The 22,131-nt window shown below is 40.5% G+C and overlaps 1 protein-coding gene across 2 annotated transcripts in view; it reads left to right on the top strand.

Annotated features, from left to right (window-relative positions):
* ASPSCR1 (ASPSCR1 tether for SLC2A4, UBX domain containing) overlaps nt 1-22,131 on the top strand; it is a 153,912-nt gene extending 131,781 nt beyond the window's left edge. The window contains exons 8-16 of one of the 2 annotated variants that reach the window (XM_012548607.3): nt 789-928; nt 1,488-1,569; nt 1,967-2,033; nt 4,817-4,879; nt 5,238-5,290; nt 21,062-21,113; nt 21,546-21,615; nt 21,763-21,935; nt 22,020-22,131. In XM_012548607.3, coding sequence (XP_012404061.1) covers nt 789-928; nt 1,488-1,569; nt 1,967-2,033; nt 4,817-4,879; nt 5,238-5,290; nt 21,062-21,113; nt 21,546-21,615; nt 21,763-21,935; nt 22,020-22,033 — 714 coding nt within the window. In that variant the 3' untranslated portion in view covers nt 22,034-22,131. The other variant, XM_031965662.1, reaches the window with a different exon arrangement.

Below are 22,131 nucleotides of genomic sequence, written 5' to 3' on the forward strand. Positions count from 1 at the left end.
GGGACTCTGTATAGTCCTTTGCCAAAGTAGACAGTTGCTAAGGATTGGTGCAGAGTGTAAATTCAGTACTACTTTTCCTACCTCCTCATAGCACTTCATAGTACTTTCCTATGAAGGAAGTAGTGATGACAGTTCATCCCAGACACAGTTGCCAAGAGCCAGGGACAAATTAGAGTAAAGATTTAAAGGGTCATCTCTTCCATGAATAGACATTTTGCAAATTCTTTCCTATTTTAGCCATTAGGAGAGTTCAGGACCACCCGAAAGAGATGTGACAAGAATGGCATTTCTGTGTTTCAGGAGACTATAGGACTCTTCTTGAATGCTTCCTACATCTTTGGTGTACCCACTAAACCTGGAAGGGGTTGGGGAGGGAGATTATATACACTTCCTTAGTCTGAAAAAGAAGATTGGGCTTCATCTACCTTTGGAGAAGCCTCTCATCATCTTCTCTCAAGTTAAGAAACTTGACCTGGTTGAAATGAGCAGCTCCTGTTCATCCCATGTGGGTGTAAGACACATAGAGATTTATAAGTTTTAGGCTGAGGAATCTTATATATAATTAATAGTTCCTATGTAGTTTTCTTTAATTGCCCATAGAGATGATCAACATAAGGGTGGCTTATAGTAGTACCAAGTGCCATTTTTCTCCCCTCATTAGCTTACTTGGATTCAACTTCTCTAGCAACATGTTTTACTAATAAACTGAAATGAATAGTTGGAAGATTCTTGTCTATAAGTTCTCCAAAAATATGGCTAAAGTATATACATTTCTTCTTAATCTATAGCCTGTGGAGCGAGAGACAGTGGTGTGCCACCCAGATCTGGAGGATCTGTTCCAGGCCTGGCCAGCAGAGCTTCCTGATGAATTTTTTGAGATCACTGTAGATGATGTGAGGAGACGCTTGGCTCAGTTGAAAAGTGAAAGGTGAGTCTTTAATTTTCCATCTGCCATCTGTCTTATTTTCCCTTATTCACCAATTTTTATATTCTCTTACGTTCCCAAAAAAGTCTCAGGTCCTACTTCCAAAGGCTGTAAGTAGGTGGAGAAAAGATATATGTACAAGAATGTTTTTCTAGGTAAAGTCTCTCCTTCTTCCAGAAAGGGTATCCTTTCTTCTAACTTTATTAAGAAAAAGAACATTGAGCTATAGGATCTAATGCCTTTTAAAATGACACTTGATAGATGTCCTAATAGGTGATATCTATTAATATGTCCAGGAGTCTGCCTGGGGAATAAGGATGTGAGAGAACTCGGGGAGAACCCAAATCTTTCCTGGATATGCTTCATAGATCATGCTAGCATTTTCCACATACAATTAGAACTTCTTTATGGGTAGAAAGGAGTAAGATTTCTGGGGTCAGGACAAATAAAATAAACCCCAGAAATAGCTCTAACTTGAGAGCTCTTTGTGGAAAGAGTGAAACTTGAAATCTCTTTTCCTGCTTTCTACTTCCTGTATCCCTCTGTTTTACTTCTACCTCAGGAAGCGCCTAGAAGAAGCACCATTGGTGACCAGATCTTTGCGAGAAGCTCAGATGAAAGAAAAACTAGAGCGCTATCCAAAGGTATGGGAGGTTGGACCCTAGGAGAATTCAACCAGTCCTCTTCAGGACTAAGCTTTGAATGGGGGGGGGGGGGGGGGGGGGGGGGGGGGATCCTGTGAGGAATTAGTTGAGTGATTTTATGATACTATGTAGCAAAAACCATAGAGGGATGAAGTAGCTGCTGGCAGGAAATGGTGGTTTTTATTATCTATATTGCCCTAGGGGTTTCTCCCGCCCCCCCCCCCCCTTTTTTTTTTTTTGCCAACTTCAGAAACAGAGTTTAGGAATAATAAGAGACTAAACAAATAGATTTTTCTTCTATGTAACTGGGCTCAGGGTTTCTGGGGTTGGTTGTTACTATTCCTCATGATAATCTTAGTTTGCTATTTTGGGGGATGGGCTGTCTCTGTTGGCCTAGATTGCACTGAGAATTCTGTTCCCTGACCGATACATCCTACAAGGCTTCTTTCGCCCAAATGAAACAGGTAGGCTATAAAATCTTTTACTAGTATTTTTAGATTTTATGAAACTTCTCCTTCCCATATCTTAATTTCTCATACAGTGTTGCTTTGTCCAAGAACCTTGATAAGAAAAGACCCTAGATAGTAGAACTGATGGAATAGGTACACAAGGTCTAACCTCAATGAGAAGAATGATATTGGGGGCATGGATGGACTGAGTGCCTTGTTAGTTGAGGGAAGATGGATTGATGCAACACATAGTTGTGTTTTTTTTTTTTTTTTTTTGTTTTTGTTTTTTTTTGACCCTGTTTGAGTGGACACTAATAAAGCCTGAACAATCTCAAGTATCTTTTTTCCTTTCTACTCTTAATTTCAATCACTTCTCTGTATTCCAGGCATCTTTTGTATTGCCTGAGAGTTTGGATCCAGGACAGAAGGTTGGGGTGGGAGTGGGCCTATTCAAAAGTGGGTTGAAATCTGAGACTACCTACTCCCTATATCTGACACCTGTGTCCTAGATCATGGCTTGGATTACAGTTCTCTCAGTGACAACTAGAACTTGTAAATACTCAAGACAGAAGGTAACCACAAACAAAATTCTTAATAAATCTCCAGAATAATGGCATTCAAATCAGATCAGTTCTACAGAAGATGAAGAGAAATATAAGGTAGTTTAGGAAGGAGGGTAGCGAGTTGGAAGGGTCAAGAAGATTTACCTTCATGTAAAAAGTGACACTTGAATTGTGTCTTGAAGGAAGGGAAAACTTTTTTTGAGGCATAGCTGAGCAGGGAGTGAATTCTGAGCATGGGAAAAGCATATACAGGTGATGGAATACTATGTGTGAGAAATAGAGAAAAGATCACTTTGGCTGACATTTAGAATGGAAGGAAAAGAAGTAATAAACAGTGAAAGGGGGGTGGGGGTGGGGGGAACAAATTGGAGTTAGCCCAGTTTGGAGATCATTGGAATAATCTATGTGAGAAGTGATGAGGACCTGAACTGGAGTTATGGTATGAGAAAGTAATAGTGATTGGATGTAGGAGCTATTATAGAGTTAGATACAGCAAGATATGGCACCTGATTAAGTGTGTGGGATCCAGAGTAGTGGTGAGTGTAAGTAACACTGAGATTATAAACCTGGGAGCCTGGAAGAAGGGTATATTTGGAGGAAAGATAATGAGTTTTATTTTGGATATGTGGAGTTTGAGATTTCTCTGGCACATCCAGTTTGAAATGTCCAGTAGACAGTTAGTGATGAGTACCATAAGCTCGAGGGACAGACTGGCGCTGGCTCTATAGTTCAGCATATTGTCTGCATAGAGATAATAAACACATGAGAGTTGATGAAGACAGCATAGAAAGAGAATCCAGCGTAGATTCTTGGGAAACACCTAGAGATAAGTAGTATGATATGAATAAGCTGCTAATGGCATATTTAGGAGTAGCTAAATAGAAAGAAAACCAAAGAAAGTAATATCATGAAAACCCAGAGAAGAGACTATATTGAGGAGGGAAAGGATGGTGCAATAAATTCATTGGAAAAAAGGAGAATTAAGAAAAAAAAATTTAGATTTAGCAATTAAGAGATCATTAGTATTTGATGAGAGGAGCTTTACTTCTGATGAAGTTAGAAGCTAGAGTGCAAAAGATTGGGAAGTTAGTGAAAATGAAAGAGAGATATATAGAGTGTAGACAACTTTATCTAGTCTTTTGACTGAGAAAGGGAGAAAAGAATGTAATAGTATAAGAGGATTGTAGGGTCTATTGAAGGTTTTTCTTATGAAGAAACTTAGGTGTATTTGAAAAACAGGGAAGATAGATGGAGGAAAGAGAAAATAGGGAGAAAGAGGAGAAGGTGAAAGAGGGGAATCGAGAATATGTTCTGAAAAAGATTGGGGGATTAAGGGTTTTTGTTGGCAAGAAAGTATGTCAGCTCATTTATTAGAAATCAAATGAAAAAAGGAGAGAATGGGGGTGTTATTGAGGATAGTTAAAGTTATTGTACACTAATGCTTTTTTCTGCATCCTTATCTAGTTTTACCTTCTTATTACTTAGCTATCTACTCCTGCATCAGAGAGATTTAACTCTGTACTGGACTTTTATTTTAATCAAGGAGCAGGATAGAAATCTGTGCACTAAATAGTGCAAATTCAGGATGTAGTTAAAGGTAGTAGGATTGCTTCAGGGTAGCAGAAAGAGAAGAAAAATAAAATAGCAGATAAAGAGAGCTCAGAATTAAGGTATACATTGCAAAGAAGATAGAGAAGTACACTTCAGCGAAGACATAATTTGGCATTTTCTCATAGCTCCCAGCATTGCTGCCTCTCAAAGTCCTTGACATTTTGGTAGTAAGGGAGCCCCTGCTGCTTAACAGCTGCCTTCCGATGCTGCTTCTCTGCACTCCAAGGAAGAGAATCCTTAGATTATGTGAGATGAAAAGGGTTCAAATTCTTATTGTTGATGCTTGGGTTAAATGAGAAAATGAAAATTTCATTGTTACCTTGGACCAGAAGGGAATGGACCTGCCTATTTTGCAACACAGTGTTACTGATAGACTTCTCAAAAGGTTAATTTCTGAATTCTAAAAGCTGATATTGTAAGGCTGATGGAGGATCCAGAAAAAATGTCTCTTAAGCCAGATTCACCAGCCTCTTCACACTTTTCTCCTAAAGGAGAATGGAGAGTGTTAGGGAGCCCAGATATTAAAATTTGCTTCTGGTTCTTTGTAGACAAGTCATGACTCTGTCCTGCTAAAATACTGATGTATCTTTCCCTTTTAATCCTTTTTTTCATCTTGTCCTACAGTAGGAGATTTGCGAGACTTTGTGAGAAGTCACCTGGGAAATCCTGAATTGTCCTTTTACCTGTGTAAGTTCTTTCTTAATTTCCTCCTCCTCCCTTAAATCCCTTTTTATTTCTGAAATAATAGTAGGAAAGTTGCCTTACATAGTAGTTTTCCTTTCCCAAATCTTCTGTTGCTTTGGGCAGTTACCAAGGGAGAATAGGGACTACAATTTATATGAGTCCTTTCTAAGAAAGGGACTTACTCTGAATCTCTTCTTTCCTCCATATAGAAGATTGGTTGCTGCCAAGTGATGGTTTGGACCAGTTTGGTCACAATTCCTCTATTCTGTTTTACCTCTATATCTTGGCTTCTTTGTTTTGGGAGCTAGAAAGAGTGAGGGCAGAGGTTACTCTCATTCTAACCAACTTTTTCTCTCCACAGTCCTTGCCCCTCCAAAAACTATCCTGAGTGACAACACGCTGACTCTCTTCCAGGTACTAGAGCTGTTCTTCAATCTGGGTGTTGGTGATAGTGGGTTGTTCCAAAGTGTGCCGAATAGGATCCTAGCTCAATTAAAAGACTGCTAGGGGAATGTCCCATGTATGCTTTGGTGATTATCAGATATAGCAGGTAATGTCATAGCCAGTTGAATCGACTTTCCTCTGTGGTACTAGGTCCCATTTCATATCTTTTCTGTCTGTTCCTTCTGAGTACAGACTCTGCTTCTGGTTTCTCATAGGAGTCTGCCCATTGGGCTACAGTCTCTCAGCTGGGTTAGGAAGGTCTGCTGCTGGATGAGGCTCCAAGTATTTGGAAAGAAAGTTAATGGCAGCTTGTTTGCCAAGCATATAATAAAGCCTTTTAGAGGCAGATTGAATTAAGAAGGGATTAGGCCCACTCTGAAGTTGTTTAGAATGGAGCTTTGTAAAACCCTCCACTTCCTGCCTGGGCCCCACTAAAGGGGATGAGTTTGTAACTGTTGTCCGTCCCAAGAGCTGGGACACACTGATGTGCATAGAGTCCCTGAATAGAATCAGAAATACTGATCCTAGGGTTTTACTTGGGCTTATATTTACTTTCTGTCCCTTATTTTATGGGACTCAACTTACCTGGCATTGGGGTTTTCTCTTGCTTGGCTAAGTTTAGCTGGTTTACAGGGCGCTGCCCTATCTTGTGTACCTCCATGTACCCTCAGGATCCACTTGAAGGAAGTAGGTGTTGTCATCAGCCTTTCTCCCTGGGATATTAGGGCTATGCAGGATACCTACCAAAGTCACCCCTTGTCACAAATGTTTAGAAGTTAATCTTAACTAATATTGCCATTTCCATTGCTTTCCCCCTTTAACCATGGGGTCAAGGTAAGAAGCAGTTGGATCCCGATACTACTGGTAACTGGCATCCTGAGCTAGAGAGGAATGTTTCTAAAGCATTTTCTTCCCTGCCCCTTCTTACCCCCCATACTTCTCCAAGAGTTTCTTCATGTATTTCCCCAGCATAGCTGCCTTAATGGTTTCCTTTTCAAAGCCAATTCAGATATTTTAATTAATAACAGGGTTAATACCCCTTTCAAATGACAGACAATTGCTCCATGGGCCTTTGAAGCAGGAGGTACCCAAATTTGAAGTGGGGATGATTTATGAATGGGGAGGCTTCCGTTTTTTCTTTTATCTTTTGAAGCATGACCAGTATGGGAAAAAGGGTCCTGTCTTGAGTTGGAAATAAAGGGGAAAATGATAGAGTTGAGGAATAAGAACCCAAAACAAGATATTTCATGGAAAGGGAATGAATGGAAATGACTTTTTAATGAAGAGGGAAGGGATGGGTAAATATTGAAGGGGAGGTTAGGCTAGAACAGCTAGATGGCCAGATAGGTAAGAGTTCTGGGCCTGGAGTCAGGGAGATCCTATTTGTGAGTTCAGATATAGCCTCAGATCCTCTGTGATTGTAAGCAAGTCACCGCACCCTGTTTACCTCAGTTTCTCATCTATAAAATGAGCTAGAGAAGGAAGTGTAAAACCATTCCATTATCTTTGCCAAGAAAACCCCAAATGGGGTCACAAAGAGGAGGATGTGTTTGAAAAACACTCAAGAAAAGGACCCCAAGATCTCTAGTGGGGGAGGGCTCTGCTTCACTTTTAAATCTTGTCTTAATACATTTTTTTCCTTCCTTATGTGTTCATAAGTTGAGCTTCCCTATATATATCCAGGAAACTTTCATATGTCTCTCCTAACTTCTCAATTTTCCCCTTTTCTACTGGACTTCATGAGCAGGTACCTACTCCTTCTCTCCCTATTCTCTCTGCTTGGCAGCTAGCTTGTTGATAAACATTTAATTTAGAAGATGCGTCATTGTAGAGTGTGGACTTGGGTCCTGGGCCCCATGACCCATATGTTTCCAATTAGGAGGCTACAGACTTGTGGAGTCCATGGGACACTGAACTTACTCTTCCATTACCCCATCCCACCTGGAGAAGCCTGATTCCAGGTGACACTTTACTCCCTACTACTAGCAACCATCTCCTTTCATCTGTCAGCTTTGCCCCCAATCAGCAGATGGGGCCAGCCAGACCTGGCACCACTTCTGCCGGGAGTATGTTCCTTCCTGCCAGAGATCAGAGTGCTGGCAGTGACTAAAGGGAGGTCTTTCTCCTCCTGGCGAGTGGCAGGCGAGGAAGTTGAGGGGCTTTCATTTCCTTGGCAAGTTTGTTGTTGTTGGCTGGTCTCCCCTTCTTTCCCTCCCACCCCTTCTTGCTAGTGGCTGGTCCTGATTGAGAGGAGGCTGCCGAATGCTCTTGCATACTCCAGGAAAGTGACATTTGCCTTGGAGGAAGCCAGAACTTATAGGGATTTGTATTGTAATATTTGGAATGTTATTTTGCTGGGGAGAGGGACTGGGTGTTATGGGTGAGGGGGGGAATGAGGATGGTGAGTGTATGACAAAGAGGTTTGTAGCAATCCTTGTCCCCCAACTAAACACATGCACATCCTACATTCTTTATCTTCTAGCCTTTCCTGAGACACCTAAAGAGCTGGCTTAATTTCTGTAGGTCCTCCCTCATCTCATGCCTTCTCTATCCATGAAGCCTCTCCCAGGCTCCTGACATCCAAAATGGATGTTATCCTTGATGGGGCTTTGATGCCTTTCTCCATGGAGTTCAGCATTTTCTTTCAATTCATTCTTTGTCCTGAGGATACTTTTCCTTTACGAAAAGAAACTGAGGCCTGAAACGGAGGAGTGGTTCCCTCCCAACCTGCTGAATCTCAGCCCTGTGATCTCATCATGGATTGTGCTAGAATTGAGGGCAGGGGAACAGTTTTTGAAAGATGTGGTGGTCCATCTCGGTTTAGGTTTTAAATAGAGGTAGTATAACCTTTGTTCTTTTTTCCTTCTTGTGCCCAAATTATTCCCACAATCAGAATAATAGAGGAATACACCCAGAAAAGTGCAGTATGCCTCTCCCCTCCCTTCCTTAATCCTTCGGCCAGCCTTCCTTTCTCCTTTGGCTTCCAGCTTAGAACTGTTTAGCTCTTGCAAGCATCTCTAGCCTCCCACTACCGCTAAGATTTTGTTTCCTTGCCTTTGCTTACTATGGAGACTTTTTGTTCTTTTAAAATCTGCTTTGAGTTCTTGATAAGCCTTTTTTTCTTCTTCCTGTGTCCTGCACCTGGCAGCACTATTAAAGGTCATAGGGATTTTTCTTGGGCTATTCCAGCACTCTCATGTCTGTAACTTAGGTAGTATTCCTAAAGAGAGAGTGTTTTAGCAGATTTGGGGTGATGGGAAGACTTCAGGGTCACTCAGCTGGAAGTCAGGATTTAGGTCTTCTTTCTAGACACTAATGGAGAAAGGATACTTTGTTTATTCTCAAGAAGAATTCTGTTTCCAGTTCTAGTCTTCATAGAATCCTAGTATAGTACTGGCATAGTATAGGCAATCAGTAATTATTTTATACTAAGAAACAAAAAGGTATGGGCCTAAACTAGAAGAAGAGGAATTTAGGTTAGTCCTAGTGAGGATTTCCTGACCCAGATCGTCTACCTTTATAATGAATCAATAAAGGTGTTCCTGGGATATTTTTTTCTTGGTGATCTTTAGGAATTCTTATAGCCTATGGTTTACTCTTTTCAAGTGAGTCTAAGACTCACAGAATAGCATATAGAAGGCTGGACTAGGTAATATTTGAGGTTTATTAAAGAATCTGGAATTCTTGGTTAAAGCCCTTCTTTTCTTTCATGTAATTGGGCTGCTTAATACTTTCATATTCCTACTTAACATTTTTTCTCCCATCCCTCTAAAGCCTTTCTGAGGGCTAATGGAAAATACCATTAGTTTTCTATAGAAGTTAACTCTTCTGTGGAATCTCAGCCTCTCTGTCTCTGTCTCCCTCTCTTTTTTATGTGTGCAGAATTGAATACCTGAGCAAGATCTATGGGGAAGGAGGGAGATAGGATACAGAGGCCCGTTCCTCATTTCCAAAGCTTTCTTGGCGATTTCTCCTTTTTTTTTTTTTTTTTTTGGCTTCCTGGTGTCTAGGGGCAGACATACCTTGCTTGAGTTCTGTAAACTTGGGCTAGTTAGATTTTGAATGGCATATATGTATAATCCATTGTACATTGTTTACGTGTGTGTGTGTGTGTGTATGTGTTCTGTGTGCACATATATGCACGTTTTTATTTTTTTTCTCCTTTTTTCACATCTCTTCAGGTCAGGTGGAATTCATGAAATCCTAAAGAATCTGGGCTTTGAAGTCCAATGTAATGATAATGATACTGTATATAGCTCAGGAATCTTTCATCCATGGATCTCAAAGCACTTTCTTAACACTAATTAATTGTGCCTCCTTTCTCACATGCCTTGAGGGAGTTTCCTGTTTTCACAGAGTGTATGTATGATTACTCTGGCTCATTTTACAATTAAAAAAGCAAAGGGAGGTTGTTGGAAGACAACAAAAGAGCTGTAAGAGAAGTTGTCCCAGGATCAAGTGAATAAAAAGCGGACTGTTAGCTCTGGGACCAGACACTTATTTGGACTATTCATTCCTCTGTCCTAGTAGCCTCCTTACTGTCTGCCTTGCCTGTTTTCCTCAGACACTTGCTGTCCACAAGGAACCAAAGAAAGAAATTGTGTTTCCAGCTTGGATTAAGGATTGAGCACACTTGGAAATCTTTGGACAAACCTGATATCCCTGGAGAGCTAGGAGCAGCCACCCAGGCCTAACAAGGGAGGCAGGGTATCATTTGACATCTAGCACAACAGTGGTTGCCTCCCCAGACCCAACTGGCCTTGCTCCAAAAAAAAGAGTGGATTTAACTGTCAATGTAGGTGTGAGGGGAAGAGAAAATCCTTGAGAAAAAAAAGTTGCCAGCTTTCCTTAATGTCACTGTCATTCCCTGAGCTTGTAATTCCTACTGTATCTTATGTCAGTCACATCATCCAGACCTATTCAAGACAGATCTTGTCAGCAGAGGATTCTGTTCTTTCTTCAATGATTCCAAACTTTCTTATTATCCTTACTAATAGAGTAGTTTGGTCTATGGCTAACCTAAAAAAATCATTTTCGTTGTACTTAGGAATTTGTTATATGAAATTATTTCTCTTCATATGCACTTTTCTAGTTATGTTTGGCTTAGGTAAAATGCTGGATGAAGCAAGGGCTCTGTTTCAGCTTAACCACTATGGAATTCAAATTTATCTTTCCCACAGTGACTTTAAAGGAAATTGATTCTTGCAAAATGTGGCACATGGTTTAAATATGATTTGTGGTTAATTCAGCTAGCTTGAAATTAAATGGTAGCTGATATACTTTCAGTTAAACAAATGGAATTTAGTATAAGTTACAGAACTTTCCACAGACCATTGAACTGAATGAAATCTACAAAATTAATTTGAATTGTCTGAATAGACATTGCTAGGTAATGGTAGTCCAGGGCCCTTCTAGGTGAGAAAAACATCATCCTGTGTGTTAAAATCAGTTTTTGTGTATCTAGATATGTACAAACTGAGAGATAACAATACTTTTACCTGATAGTGTATAGAAAATTCCTTGCTTAGTTCTGGGAGGCCTTTAATATTATCCAGAGGAGTATCCCTTTTCTTCTTAAATCTCCATCTTTCCTTGATTCTTTTTTTTTTTTTTAATGACAGTTGGGGTTAAGTGACTTGCCCACAGTCACACAGCTAGTGTCAAGGGTCTGAGGTCTCATTTGAACTCAGGTCCTCCTGACTCCAGGGAGAATGCTCCATTTACCATGCCATCTAACTGCCCCTTCCTAATTCATTAGGGTGGTTTGGAAAGGTTTTGGGAGTATGTTTGCCAACTATGTGAGATTTAACTTTGGAGACTTTGCTGGAAGTAGTAAAGGAGGAAGCAGGTAGAAAATAATTTTCCCATCTTTATCAATGTTGCAATACTGATTGGGTCTCCCCTCTTTTTTATTCTGGGTTCTGTTGTTGTCTTATACAATCTCACTTGGTGATCTTACTTGCACTGATGATTCCCAGATCGAAATATCCAGCTCTAGTCTCCCTCCTGCCCTCCACTTCCATATCATTCATAGCCTGTTGGATATTTAAATTTGATATTGCCCAGATATCTCAAACTTAATATGCTCAAAATAAAATACATGATCTTTTCTCCTTCCTTGCACTGTGAAATATGAAATGTAAGAAGACCTAGAGGAAGGATGGTTCCAGCAGGTTAGGTAGATGTCAGTGGAAGATCCTTGGGAAATATATGAGCATAATTATCATCTCTAAGCTGATGATTCCCAGATCTAAATATCCAGCTCTAGTCTCTCTCTTGCCCTCCACTTCCACATATATCATTCATAGCCTGTTGGATATTTACATTTGATATTGCCCAGATATCTCAAACTTAATATGCTCAAAATAAAATGCATGATCTTTTCCCCTTCATCCACTCCAGTCCCCAAATTCCTTGCTATAGGGAACACCATTATTCTCCCAGTCCCCCAGATTGACAGCTTTATTGTCATCTTTGAATCTATATCTATGTCTATATATGTATTTTTTACTTTAATTCTGCTTCCACAATGTCTCTTGCTTATGTTCCTTTCTCTCTTCACATGCCCCAATTTCCTCTCATCAGACTATTATAACAGCTTTCTAATTGATTTCCTTGCCTAAGTCTTCTAATTCTCCAGGGTCTAGTACTTGCTATTCCTTGGACATGACATTTCCCATCTTGGTGCCTCCATACTGTTTGACCCTTATGCTTGGATTGTTCTCCCTGCTCACTTGCTCTTCTTAGGATCTCTGGGTTTCTTCAAGATTCAGCCCAAAGGCTGCCTTCTGACCTTTTCTGAGCTCTTCCCCCTGCTAGTGCTTTTCTTTCTAAAGCAGGGACTCTTAACCTTTGTTACCTTGTGGCTGTTTTTTGACAGTGTGGGGAAGCTTATGGACCTCTTCTCATAATAATGTTTTTAAATACATAAAATAAAATACATAAAATTACAAAGGAAACGAACTATAATGAAATAATTATCAAAATTGGAAACAAAATAAAACAAGAAGAGTTCATGGACCCCTTTCCCCCCTCTCTTTCTCCTAAATAAGAACCTTGTTCTATAGCCTTTCATCTACTTTATATAAATCTTACACAATCCTGTTCATATACATGTTATCCTCCTGTTGGAATCAAAATGCCTGATCAGGCTTTTTTTTTTTTGTATTGAATTTGTATCTGTAGCTCTCAGAACAAAAAAATTATAAGAGCTAAGTTCTTGTTGATTGATTCTCCAGTGCCCTGAGAGAAAGAATATTAATTTCCAGGTGTTAGAAACATTTCAGAAGAATCCAGGAGAGCTACTGAATCAAAGTGCTGACTGAGAGAAATGAAATTCTCCTTTCCATTCATGGGATTTGATTTTTCAGGCACTGACCCAAAGTGCATGAATTTGCTTACTCCTTTATGCTTAGTGGTCTGTTGTTTCAGTAATAATTCTCATCTGAAATTAAGACTTTTTCCTGTATCCTCCTTAACTTTCTCAGTGGTTTTTTCATCCTCTGCAAATTAGTAGGGTTTTGTTGGAACTTTTATTTGATTTAAACTTAAATTCAGAGCACCTTGAGCAAGGGAGCAAGAGCAAGCAAAATAAAGGATCTTGGGGGCATATAACCTTCCATTCTTACATAATTTCATTTACCATCTGCATTTCATAGAGGCCCTTAATGACTCTCTTGTCTGTCTATAAGAATGGACTTTTAAGAATAATCCTCTCCTCTGTTCTCTTCCCTTTCTCCCCTACTCCCTTTCCCAATTTACCCTGCATTAAAAATCATAATCCTTAGGTTCAGATCCAACTTTACCATTAGAATATTAATTCTGTCTTAATAAGCTGTATGATCTAGGAAAGTAATTTAACCTTTCAACTCTGAGATTCTCTGATACTATTATACTTTTCTAAGCCTCACTTTCCTTGCCTTTAAAATTGGAATTATTTGCATCACCTGTCTGATTGTAAGGAAAGTATTTTGTAAACCTTACAGTGCTGTGTAAATGTATCCTAGACCTAAAGGAAAGGAATTCTTTGAAAATGTATTGGGATCTGGTAAGGAGAACATGAGACATGGAGATTGTTTGAGTTTTGTGTGGAGAGCTTTGTGGTATCAAAATAAAATACCACATTTTAAAAAATTCATCTGTAAATTACAGCTGATGGTTTTAAGGCTACAGAGTGAGGCCAGAGCGGCCATGGAGGCATCACAGCCAAAGCTTTGCAGTAGAAACAGGAGTCCCAGCTGAGGGCTGGTTAAGGAAGGGGGAGAGGTTAGTAGAATGGTGAATGGTTGCTAAGTGGTTTTTAAAAAAAAAATTCTGTCCTGCTTTTGGGGTGGGACTTGGTTTGCCTGAGGATTGTAGACCCACTTGATGACTGAGTGAGTTACAGAGCCCAGTGTGAGGATTTTTCTGCTATTTTCATTTCTCTTCTATTTGACTTGTAAAGCCTTTCACAACTTGACTTTGACCTGCTATTCCAGCCCCATTATATATCACTCCTTGTGGAACAAAATAATCTGTACTCCTAGGTTTAAAAAATCCATCAGAGACAATTTATTAATATGTAAACATTTCTGCATGGAGAGAGATTCAGGCAGGCAGATTTTTCACCTGTTATGCAGAATCATGCAGCTTCCAACCCAAGCTTTATAGACCTTTAGGTAGTGGTGAATTCAAATCCTTAAACTGTCTCAGTCTCAATTTTCTTATTTATAAAATAGGAATAATAGTACCCATCTCCGAAGATTACAAGGGTCAAGTGAAATATGCTAGTAAAATGCTTTGAAAATCTAGAAATACAATATAAATGAAATTTCACACCAAAGTAAAACAAAGATATATAGTTTAAGTTTGGAGTTTTTGATTTGCTAATGCTGATGCACCTTTGGAAAAAAATATCCCCAAGCCAAACTATGCCCTATTTTCTCTTTCAGTCTTCTTCAGAATAAACCAAGGGATACTTCTCTTAGTTGTATAAACAAAAAGATATTCTCACATTCCCAGTATTCGATTGTTTACAGTAAAGAAGATACTCTAATGATCTAGTCTAGGGAATTAAGATCCCTTCCCTCAAATAGACTGATTGACTCATTCAGTCTTTGATTCAAGGGACACCAAGTACTTATTAGAATAGGATGCTCTCCTAATGTTATTTCTTAATGTTTTGTAATATCATTGAGGTCTCAATGTTCTATACTGTCTCATCCTCTTCCCACACTCTACATTTTAAACAAACTGGCCTCCTGTGCTGATTCTTACACATCTTACAAGATACATCCATCTTCCATCCCTCAGCCTTAGCCCTGATTGTCCCTAATGTCTGGAACACCTTCCTTCCTCTTTTCTGCCTCTTGAGAATCCAATTTCTTCAAGATGTGGTTCAAATTTCACCTTTTCTACCTGACGCCCTTTTCTAATTAAATCAAAAATTCATTCTTGTTGGTTGATTGCTTTCTCTCTCTCACTTGGGTTTTTTAATCAGTTCAACTCAATTAGCATTTAAGTGTCCATGTTTGCAAAGCACTGCGCTATGTGATGGGGATACAAAAATAAAAAACAGAGTCATACTTACCTTCAATCAGTTTATGTTATCAAGAGGATTATAGTATACAGCAGACTTACAATTAAATACTTATTAATTAAAGCCACAGAGTTTTGCTGTAACAAATGAGGGAATGAGAAAGACCTTATGTAATCAGTGGATCCCAGTTGATCAGGAAGTTAGGGATCCTAGGAGGATCCTTATGAGGAAAGAATTCAGTCCAAGTATTGGAGAAGAGGAAGGGGGGAGAGGAGAGAGGTAGCTTGAGGAGGGAGGCTGGGGAATCCAACATCTGCAAAGGCCCAGAGATGGGAGATGGAATGATGTGTATGGAGAAAAGCAAATAAGACAATTTGATAGTATATGAGAATCAAGAGTATGGAATACCTGAAAAGATAGGCATGAGCCCAATTATGAAGGCTTTAAATGACAAACAGAAAAATTTGTTTTATCTAAAAGTAATAGGGAGGGAGTCACTGAAACTTCTTGAACAGGGCAAGGACATTTTCAGATCTTTGTAGGAATGTCAGTTTTGCTTCTGTTTGGTGGATGGGGTGGGAGTTGGGAAGAGAAATGAGGCAGGGAAATCTTCTGTATTCTTTAAGTACAGTTTATCAGTGTTGTCTTGAATTAGGGTGTTCAGCCAAGTGTATGGAGAGAAATGGATGAATTTAAAAGAGATTGTAGAGATAGAATTGCTAAGATAGGCAGCTTACTAGCTTTGAATATTGGTGGGGAGGACTGATGGAAGGGAAAATCAGTGCTGAAGTTGATATAGTAGTGATTGTTCACTTACTAAAGTTGGAAGAATGGTTATAGCCTCAACAGAAAAAGAGTTTAGAGAAAGGGAAAGATAAACAATCTTTTTAGTATGTTATTAAACGATAAGTAGGTCTTATTCTCTCCCATTTTATAGATGGGGAAAAAATGAAGCCTGGATAAAGGAGCGGAGTGCCTGGGCTCTGGTGATGGCAGGGAAGCTTGTGGCCTTTATCCACCACTATTCAATTGCTACCTTGCATGTATTGAGAGGAAAGCTCATAAAGGGTCATATTGTAACGTGTCCTAGACTTGGAGAAGGGTATACAGAAATTAGAAACATATATATATCTGCTTTATATGTTAACCTATCTAGATAACCTTTATTGATAGACCACCTCTGAAAGAACTGGGAATAGAAAGAAGTGTGCCTGGCATAGGAATCTCTGCCATCAACACTGTCTGTTACAAAGAAGGGTGTGTGTGTGTGTGTGTTTGTACCCTCACTTGCTTCTGAATATGCATCAGGGGCTTACCAGTTAGGACTCCTTGTTTCTTTTAGTCCTTAGCCCTTGAGGAAACTGCTAAAGAATCTCCTTTGCTTTCTTTTTTGCTATGCTGAACAGCATTATATCTCCTAAGAGCTAGGCCTCCTAGATTAGAAGAAGAATACTAATTGGAAAAAACAGACCAGAGGGCCATGGCCAAGACCATATTCTTAAAAATTGAATGAGAACAGTTGGGTTACTTGCTCTGTTGCCATATCCTAGCAATAATAATAACTGACATTTATAAAGTGCTTTAAATTTTGTGGGGTACATACATTCTCATCTGATTTTTACAAATACCTTGAAGTAGGTATTTTCCTCCTTCCCCATTTTATAGATGAGAAAATTGAGGCTTAATTGACTTAAGTAACTATCAATGTCACAGTTTCAAGTGTAGGCTAGATTATAGATTCTAGGTTCAGAATTTTTTTTTCCTCCTTTCGAGCCTCTGTATCAGGCAGAAGCTGGCTGATTGGTACTTTCCTCATCTTGTCTTTGGCTTTTTTCCATTTTCCCCGACTTGAGTTGCCATTCCCCGACTTGAGTTGCCATTTGGGTCCTTGGACTTCCATTCCCAGCCTAGTGCTGCCTTAATGATAACCAGATTCTAGAAAAAGGATGGTGATATCCTGGGAATATATGGGGTCAGGAGAAATCCTGCCTGTTCCCAAAGCTTGGAATTCTATTAAACTTTGATAACAACTTAAAAGGAAAAACACCCCTTTGAATTCCAAAGGGTGAGCAGACAGGGCTTTCCAGGCTCATCTCTATGTAATTGATTAAGGAGGGAAAACAGGTGACTGAGTATTGTCTCCTCTTCTTTCCTCTGATGTCCCTGATAGTCTACAGCATTACCAGATGAAAATGGTTCTTGAACAATGAGCTAGTGATACTGGAGACTTGTCAAAGGTTGCTGCAGTGAATAGCTGGCTTGTAGATTATGAATACTGGATTTTTGTAGTCCCAAGGATCTGGGTTTAAATTTTGCCTCTGTTACAACCCATGTAATCTTGGGTTCTTTACACTTCATTTTCCTTATTTCTTGTTCTAAACCAGGGCTTTTTAAACTTTTCCACTAGTGACCTTCTTTTGCCTGAGAAATTTTACATGACTCCTGTTATATAGATATACAAATTAAACATTTATTGATAAATAAATCATAATTTTGCACCCCCTCCCCATTCAGTTACAAGACTCCATATGTGGTCAAACCACAGTCTAAAAAAGTTGGATTCTAAACTAAAGCCCATTATCCTATGCCACTATGGAAAGTCAAGAGAGAGGAAAGGCCTTCTTTTCACAACTCAAAAAAGCAAAATCACAGGCAAGGTGTGGGCGTGGTGTCTGTGACACTTTGGACATTGAGGTTTCCAAAAAACTCTTTGACCACTCTGATTCCTTTTGCTCACAAGTTTTAGATGTTTTGGGCCTCCTAAAGAGGCAGACAAGTTGCCCCTGAGCCCTGTACTCCAGGCTGCTCTCTCATCCTGGATCTTCAGCAATTGAATTTTCAAAGGGCTCGTTGCTCTTTTTTTGTGTAAGCAGGGCGGTAGCTTAAATTTCAGTGTCCATGTGCGTAGCTCTTTGAAGCTCTCATTTTCTTATTAATCTTTTAATGTTCCCTCCCCCCTTTCCTCCAATGGACTGTTGGCACTTTAAAGCTGCTCAGTCTCAAATGGAAAGAATGTTTTCTGTCCCAGCAGCTGCACATTACCCCGACCTTAGATGGCAAGGGGTTATGAAGGAGAAATTTGGAGGAGGAAGGGTGATTATAATGTAGGGGTAAGGGCTAGGGAAGAATCAGTGAAAGAGGTAGAATTGTAGCAGGAATTTGAAGGAAGGCTGGGGCAGGCTGTTTGGTGTCTATGGCTCAGACGACTAAGGATTGGGGGTAGAGTGGCAATGTCAGGGATCTTTAGAAAGGCCTTTTCAATACAGGTTTGACTTAAGGACCATCTCCATTTTGCTTTTTTCTGAAAAAGAAATCTTAGGTCTCCCTCCTAGGGCAGTATTAAAGAAAGTCAGACTTGTTTTTATTAGCTTGCCCTTTCATGTACTCAGCATGTAACAGGATATATGTATTTCAGTGATCAATTGTAGTCTCTTTGAGAACTTATAGTTAAGTAGAGATAGCATAAGTAGGATGAAAGAATAAGTGATTTCACTGAGAATGCTTAGGGAGGCATACAAAAGTCATTGAAAGCTCCAGGCAGAGCCTAGAGGACTATTTTCTACAGATTCAACATCCCCTTTCATCCCCAGAAAAACATGTTACCCCTCCCTGCCACAAGTCTAGGCAATTCTGGACAAAGCTAGCTCATCCTTCATAAAGATTTAGTTAGCATAGAAAAAGTCCTGTGCTAGGAAATAGAAAAAGAAGAGGACATACTTCTTGTCTACAAGATGTTTTACAATTTACTTGGTCATGTGCATAAACTGAATCCATACCCTCCTTGGTCCCAAATTCCTGTCCCACCTCTCTCATACTAAAGAAGCCAACATTGTAGCAACTTTGCTACAATGAAGGTTAAGGCATGATAATCTCAGAAGATGAACCTTTCTTTAGCTCTAGGAAATGCTCCCCCAGCCGGGATTGGGAATCTGATATCTCTATTTTGTAAACATTGAGGCTTTTGTTTATCTGAGAGGAAAACTCTCACTTTGGGGATCCAAAGGGCAGCTCTGCTGCAAAATGGAGAAGGCTTTACCCTCTCAGGCAAGTGCTTCTGGATCCCAGGCAAAACTTCATATTTAAACAATGTCAAGCAAGTACCTAAAGTTTGTTAAGTACTAGGGATGTTAGAAAAGGTAGTATTAGAGATATCAGCTATCTCATGAAGGGCTATGGCATAGACACAAATAATAGACATCAATCACCATGCAGAATTTTAAAGGAAATTCAGACCAAATGCTGTGTGAAATGTGAAAACTATGTAAAGGGTGATTATTGCCTGGGAAGCTTTCTAGAAGAAGTGTCCTTTGAGTCATTCCAGTCTTGCAGAGAGAGAACAGCAAGGGCAAGGGAATAAAGGGAGATGAGAATAATACAGTATGTCAAATAATGTAATTTGGTCAGAGTGGAGAATAGGAGAAGAGTCATGCTGTGATTTAAGGCTGAAAAGTTAAGTTGGTGCCAGGTTGTGAGGTCTTTGACCCTAGACTAGTTAACAGCTGGCTAGGATTCTAGTTGCTAGAACTGAGACGGCATTTCTTTATGACCAAAGGTCTGTTTGGCCTTGGGTACTGAGTGCTGTCACGATAGCACTCCCTCGTGGGCCTGGGAGTAGAAAATCATGTCTTCATTCAGCAGAGATGATGGTGTTTCAAAACCTGATGCCTGACTCTCAGAGATGCAAAGAGGAAACCTGAGGGATGCAAGATAGTATCCTTTCCTTAGCCCCTTAAATCCTCTTTGCAGACCTCATGATCAGTCTTTTATCAGGTCTAGTTTGGCAAATTAGGAGGGGTGCAGAACCTAAATGGTATCCTTAGTTGCTCAATGTCCAAGTAGGATTAGCATTAGTCCATAGTGAGAATCTCAGACGATTGACAGCATAGCTATCAATGCAAGTTGATGTGTGTGGCTAGGTGTTAGGTACCATTCTTTCATTAATTACCCTAGAAACTGGTTGCCAAACTTGAATGTGATCAGGATTCCAGAGGAATCCACAGGAATCCACAGGAATTGAAGAAAGCAAAGGGCCAGGGAAATGGGGGCTTCCCCTACTTTATTCAGAAGCCATCCATTCCCATTGCCCAGGGATACCTTGGATGGGACCTAGAAGCTTAGTAACTGGAATGAATTTGAAGGAATTTTTTTCCCTTTTTTGTTCTTACCTTGATACTGCACCCTCCACAAATCATTCAAAAGAATCAAATATCCACTAATGAAATGTCAGAGGTCAAAACATTGAAGGGAGTGGAAGAATAAGGGAGAACAATGATGAATTAGTTGGATTCTGGGGAGAAGAACATCAGGCAGTGGGAGAGGAATTGAGGAAGTAGCTAACTCCTCTTTCAGTTATAGCCCCTCTTATGGTTGGTGGCTATCCATGGGAATCTGTCATTTGCAGTTTGTTCTTTGTCAGTAACAGATCATCTTAGCACTCGCAACACTCTGTTGCCTTTTCCTATTTAGTTGCCCTCCTCCTACCTCCCTTCAAAGTTCTTCCCCTTTCTCCTTCCCTCTTCTTCCCCCCTCCCCCCCACTGCTCCTAGCTCTGTCTCTCTGTCTCCTGGACTCACTCATAGACCCTGCCATGAATTTTCTCTGACCCCTTGGGGCCATTCCCACACACAGCTTTGATGTGTGTGCCCAGAACATGATTGACGGGGAAGTTTTAGTGGCGGCAGTGGGGAAATGAAGAGCTAAAGGCTGGGCTTTGAACTAAAGGACTTTGAGCTGGGAGATGCTGTACTTAGTTATCTCCTTCAGAATATTAATTACTCACCTCAGTAATTGGGCATAAGGAAGAGGTTATTAAAAAATTCCAACACTTATTCCCTGTAAGAACCTTTTTTTTTCCATATTACTTTTGGCATAAAAGGAACAACCTAGAAGACCATGTACTGGGGGAATGGGTAGTAGGATTCCTTTGTCCTACCCTTCTACATGAGACCCCCTTCCTTTAGGACTTAAGAGTGTCATGTTTGAGGCTAAGGCAGTAAGCAGAGGTAGATGAGATTCAGCCATAGCACAGAAGACAAACACTAGGGAATACCACAGATCTGGAGCTGAGGGGGTTGTCAAAGTTTGCAGTGGCTTTACTAGAGTTCTTTTCTTCCCTCCGTCTTCCTCAAGGCCATTTATTTCCCTGTTCTGAACCCTGTGGCTTCCTGCTTTCCCAGTCCATAACCTCACCTGGTCTTTCTGATAACCTCTGTCCCTTCCTGCAGGCTAACCTCTTTCCTGCTGCCCTTGTTCACTTTGGGTCTGAAGAACCAGTAGGTGAGTGAGAACCTTTTGGCTGTGCTGAGCTAATTAATAGACAGAACTCCAGCAACTGTAATCCTTCCACCCCTGCCTTGCCTCAAAGTTTTTCAAAGATCAGTGGCAAAGATCCTAAAAGGGGAGGGTGAGGGAACAAAATTTCTTGAAGGGGCCTGCAAAGGGGGGCTTCCGCACATATTGGCAGAACCTGAGAGCTACTGTGCACCCTTCATTTAGGTCATAGGAGACAGGCAGACCCCATGGCTCCAGCATGTCCCACCTTGGGGTTGTGTTCCCCATGGGAATAGGACATCAACATTGGTCACACTGTCCTTAAGGACAACCAGGGGAGCCATGGGAGAATGTTGTCTGGAGCTAAAGGCTGGGGACAGCTCTGGGACTCACTCTTCCTTCAGTCCACCTGAGGGTGGGACTCGGGGTTTTGCACAGATTTCTACTTGGAGCCCCAGTTGCTGGAGAACACCATCTCTCCATCTTCTGCTGATGTGCTGGTGGCCAGGTAAGTCTTGGGAATTGGAGAGAGGGGGATGAGGGTTCAGGAACCAAGCAGGTACTATTTAAGGGGGGAGGGAAACACTGTTTAGGTTGAATTTAACCCTTGAACTTAAGACCTACCCACACTCCTTTTATTTGGTTGCCTGCTCAGGTGTATGTCTAGGGCCTCAGCAACGCCAGCTCTTTTGCCAGCCCTTGAGCCTGAGCTTTCTGAACAGGAGGAGTCCACTGAAGTTGCAGTAGAACCCCCACAGCCTGTTGCAGGAACTGCTCAGCCTGTGAGGAGAAATCTTGGCAAAGTGCCCAAGTGGCTAAAACTAGCAGGTATTTTTTGTGGAAGGTGGATCTCATGGGGGGAAGATGGCTTGGGGCTAAGGGTCACTAACTCCTCCCCTCTTTGTACTACAGCTGGAAAGAGGTGAGAGCTCATCATGAAAGGAGGGGACTCCTCCTCTACTCCTGCTACTCCTATCTACTCCCCACCTGAGCTGGGAATAAAGAATTGATGTGCTCCTCCTAA

The sequence above is a fragment of the Sarcophilus harrisii genome, chromosome 4 (assembly GCF_902635505.1).
Source record: "Sarcophilus harrisii chromosome 4, mSarHar1.11, whole genome shotgun sequence".
Classification (NCBI taxonomy): Eukaryota; Metazoa; Chordata; class Mammalia; order Dasyuromorphia; family Dasyuridae; genus Sarcophilus; species Sarcophilus harrisii.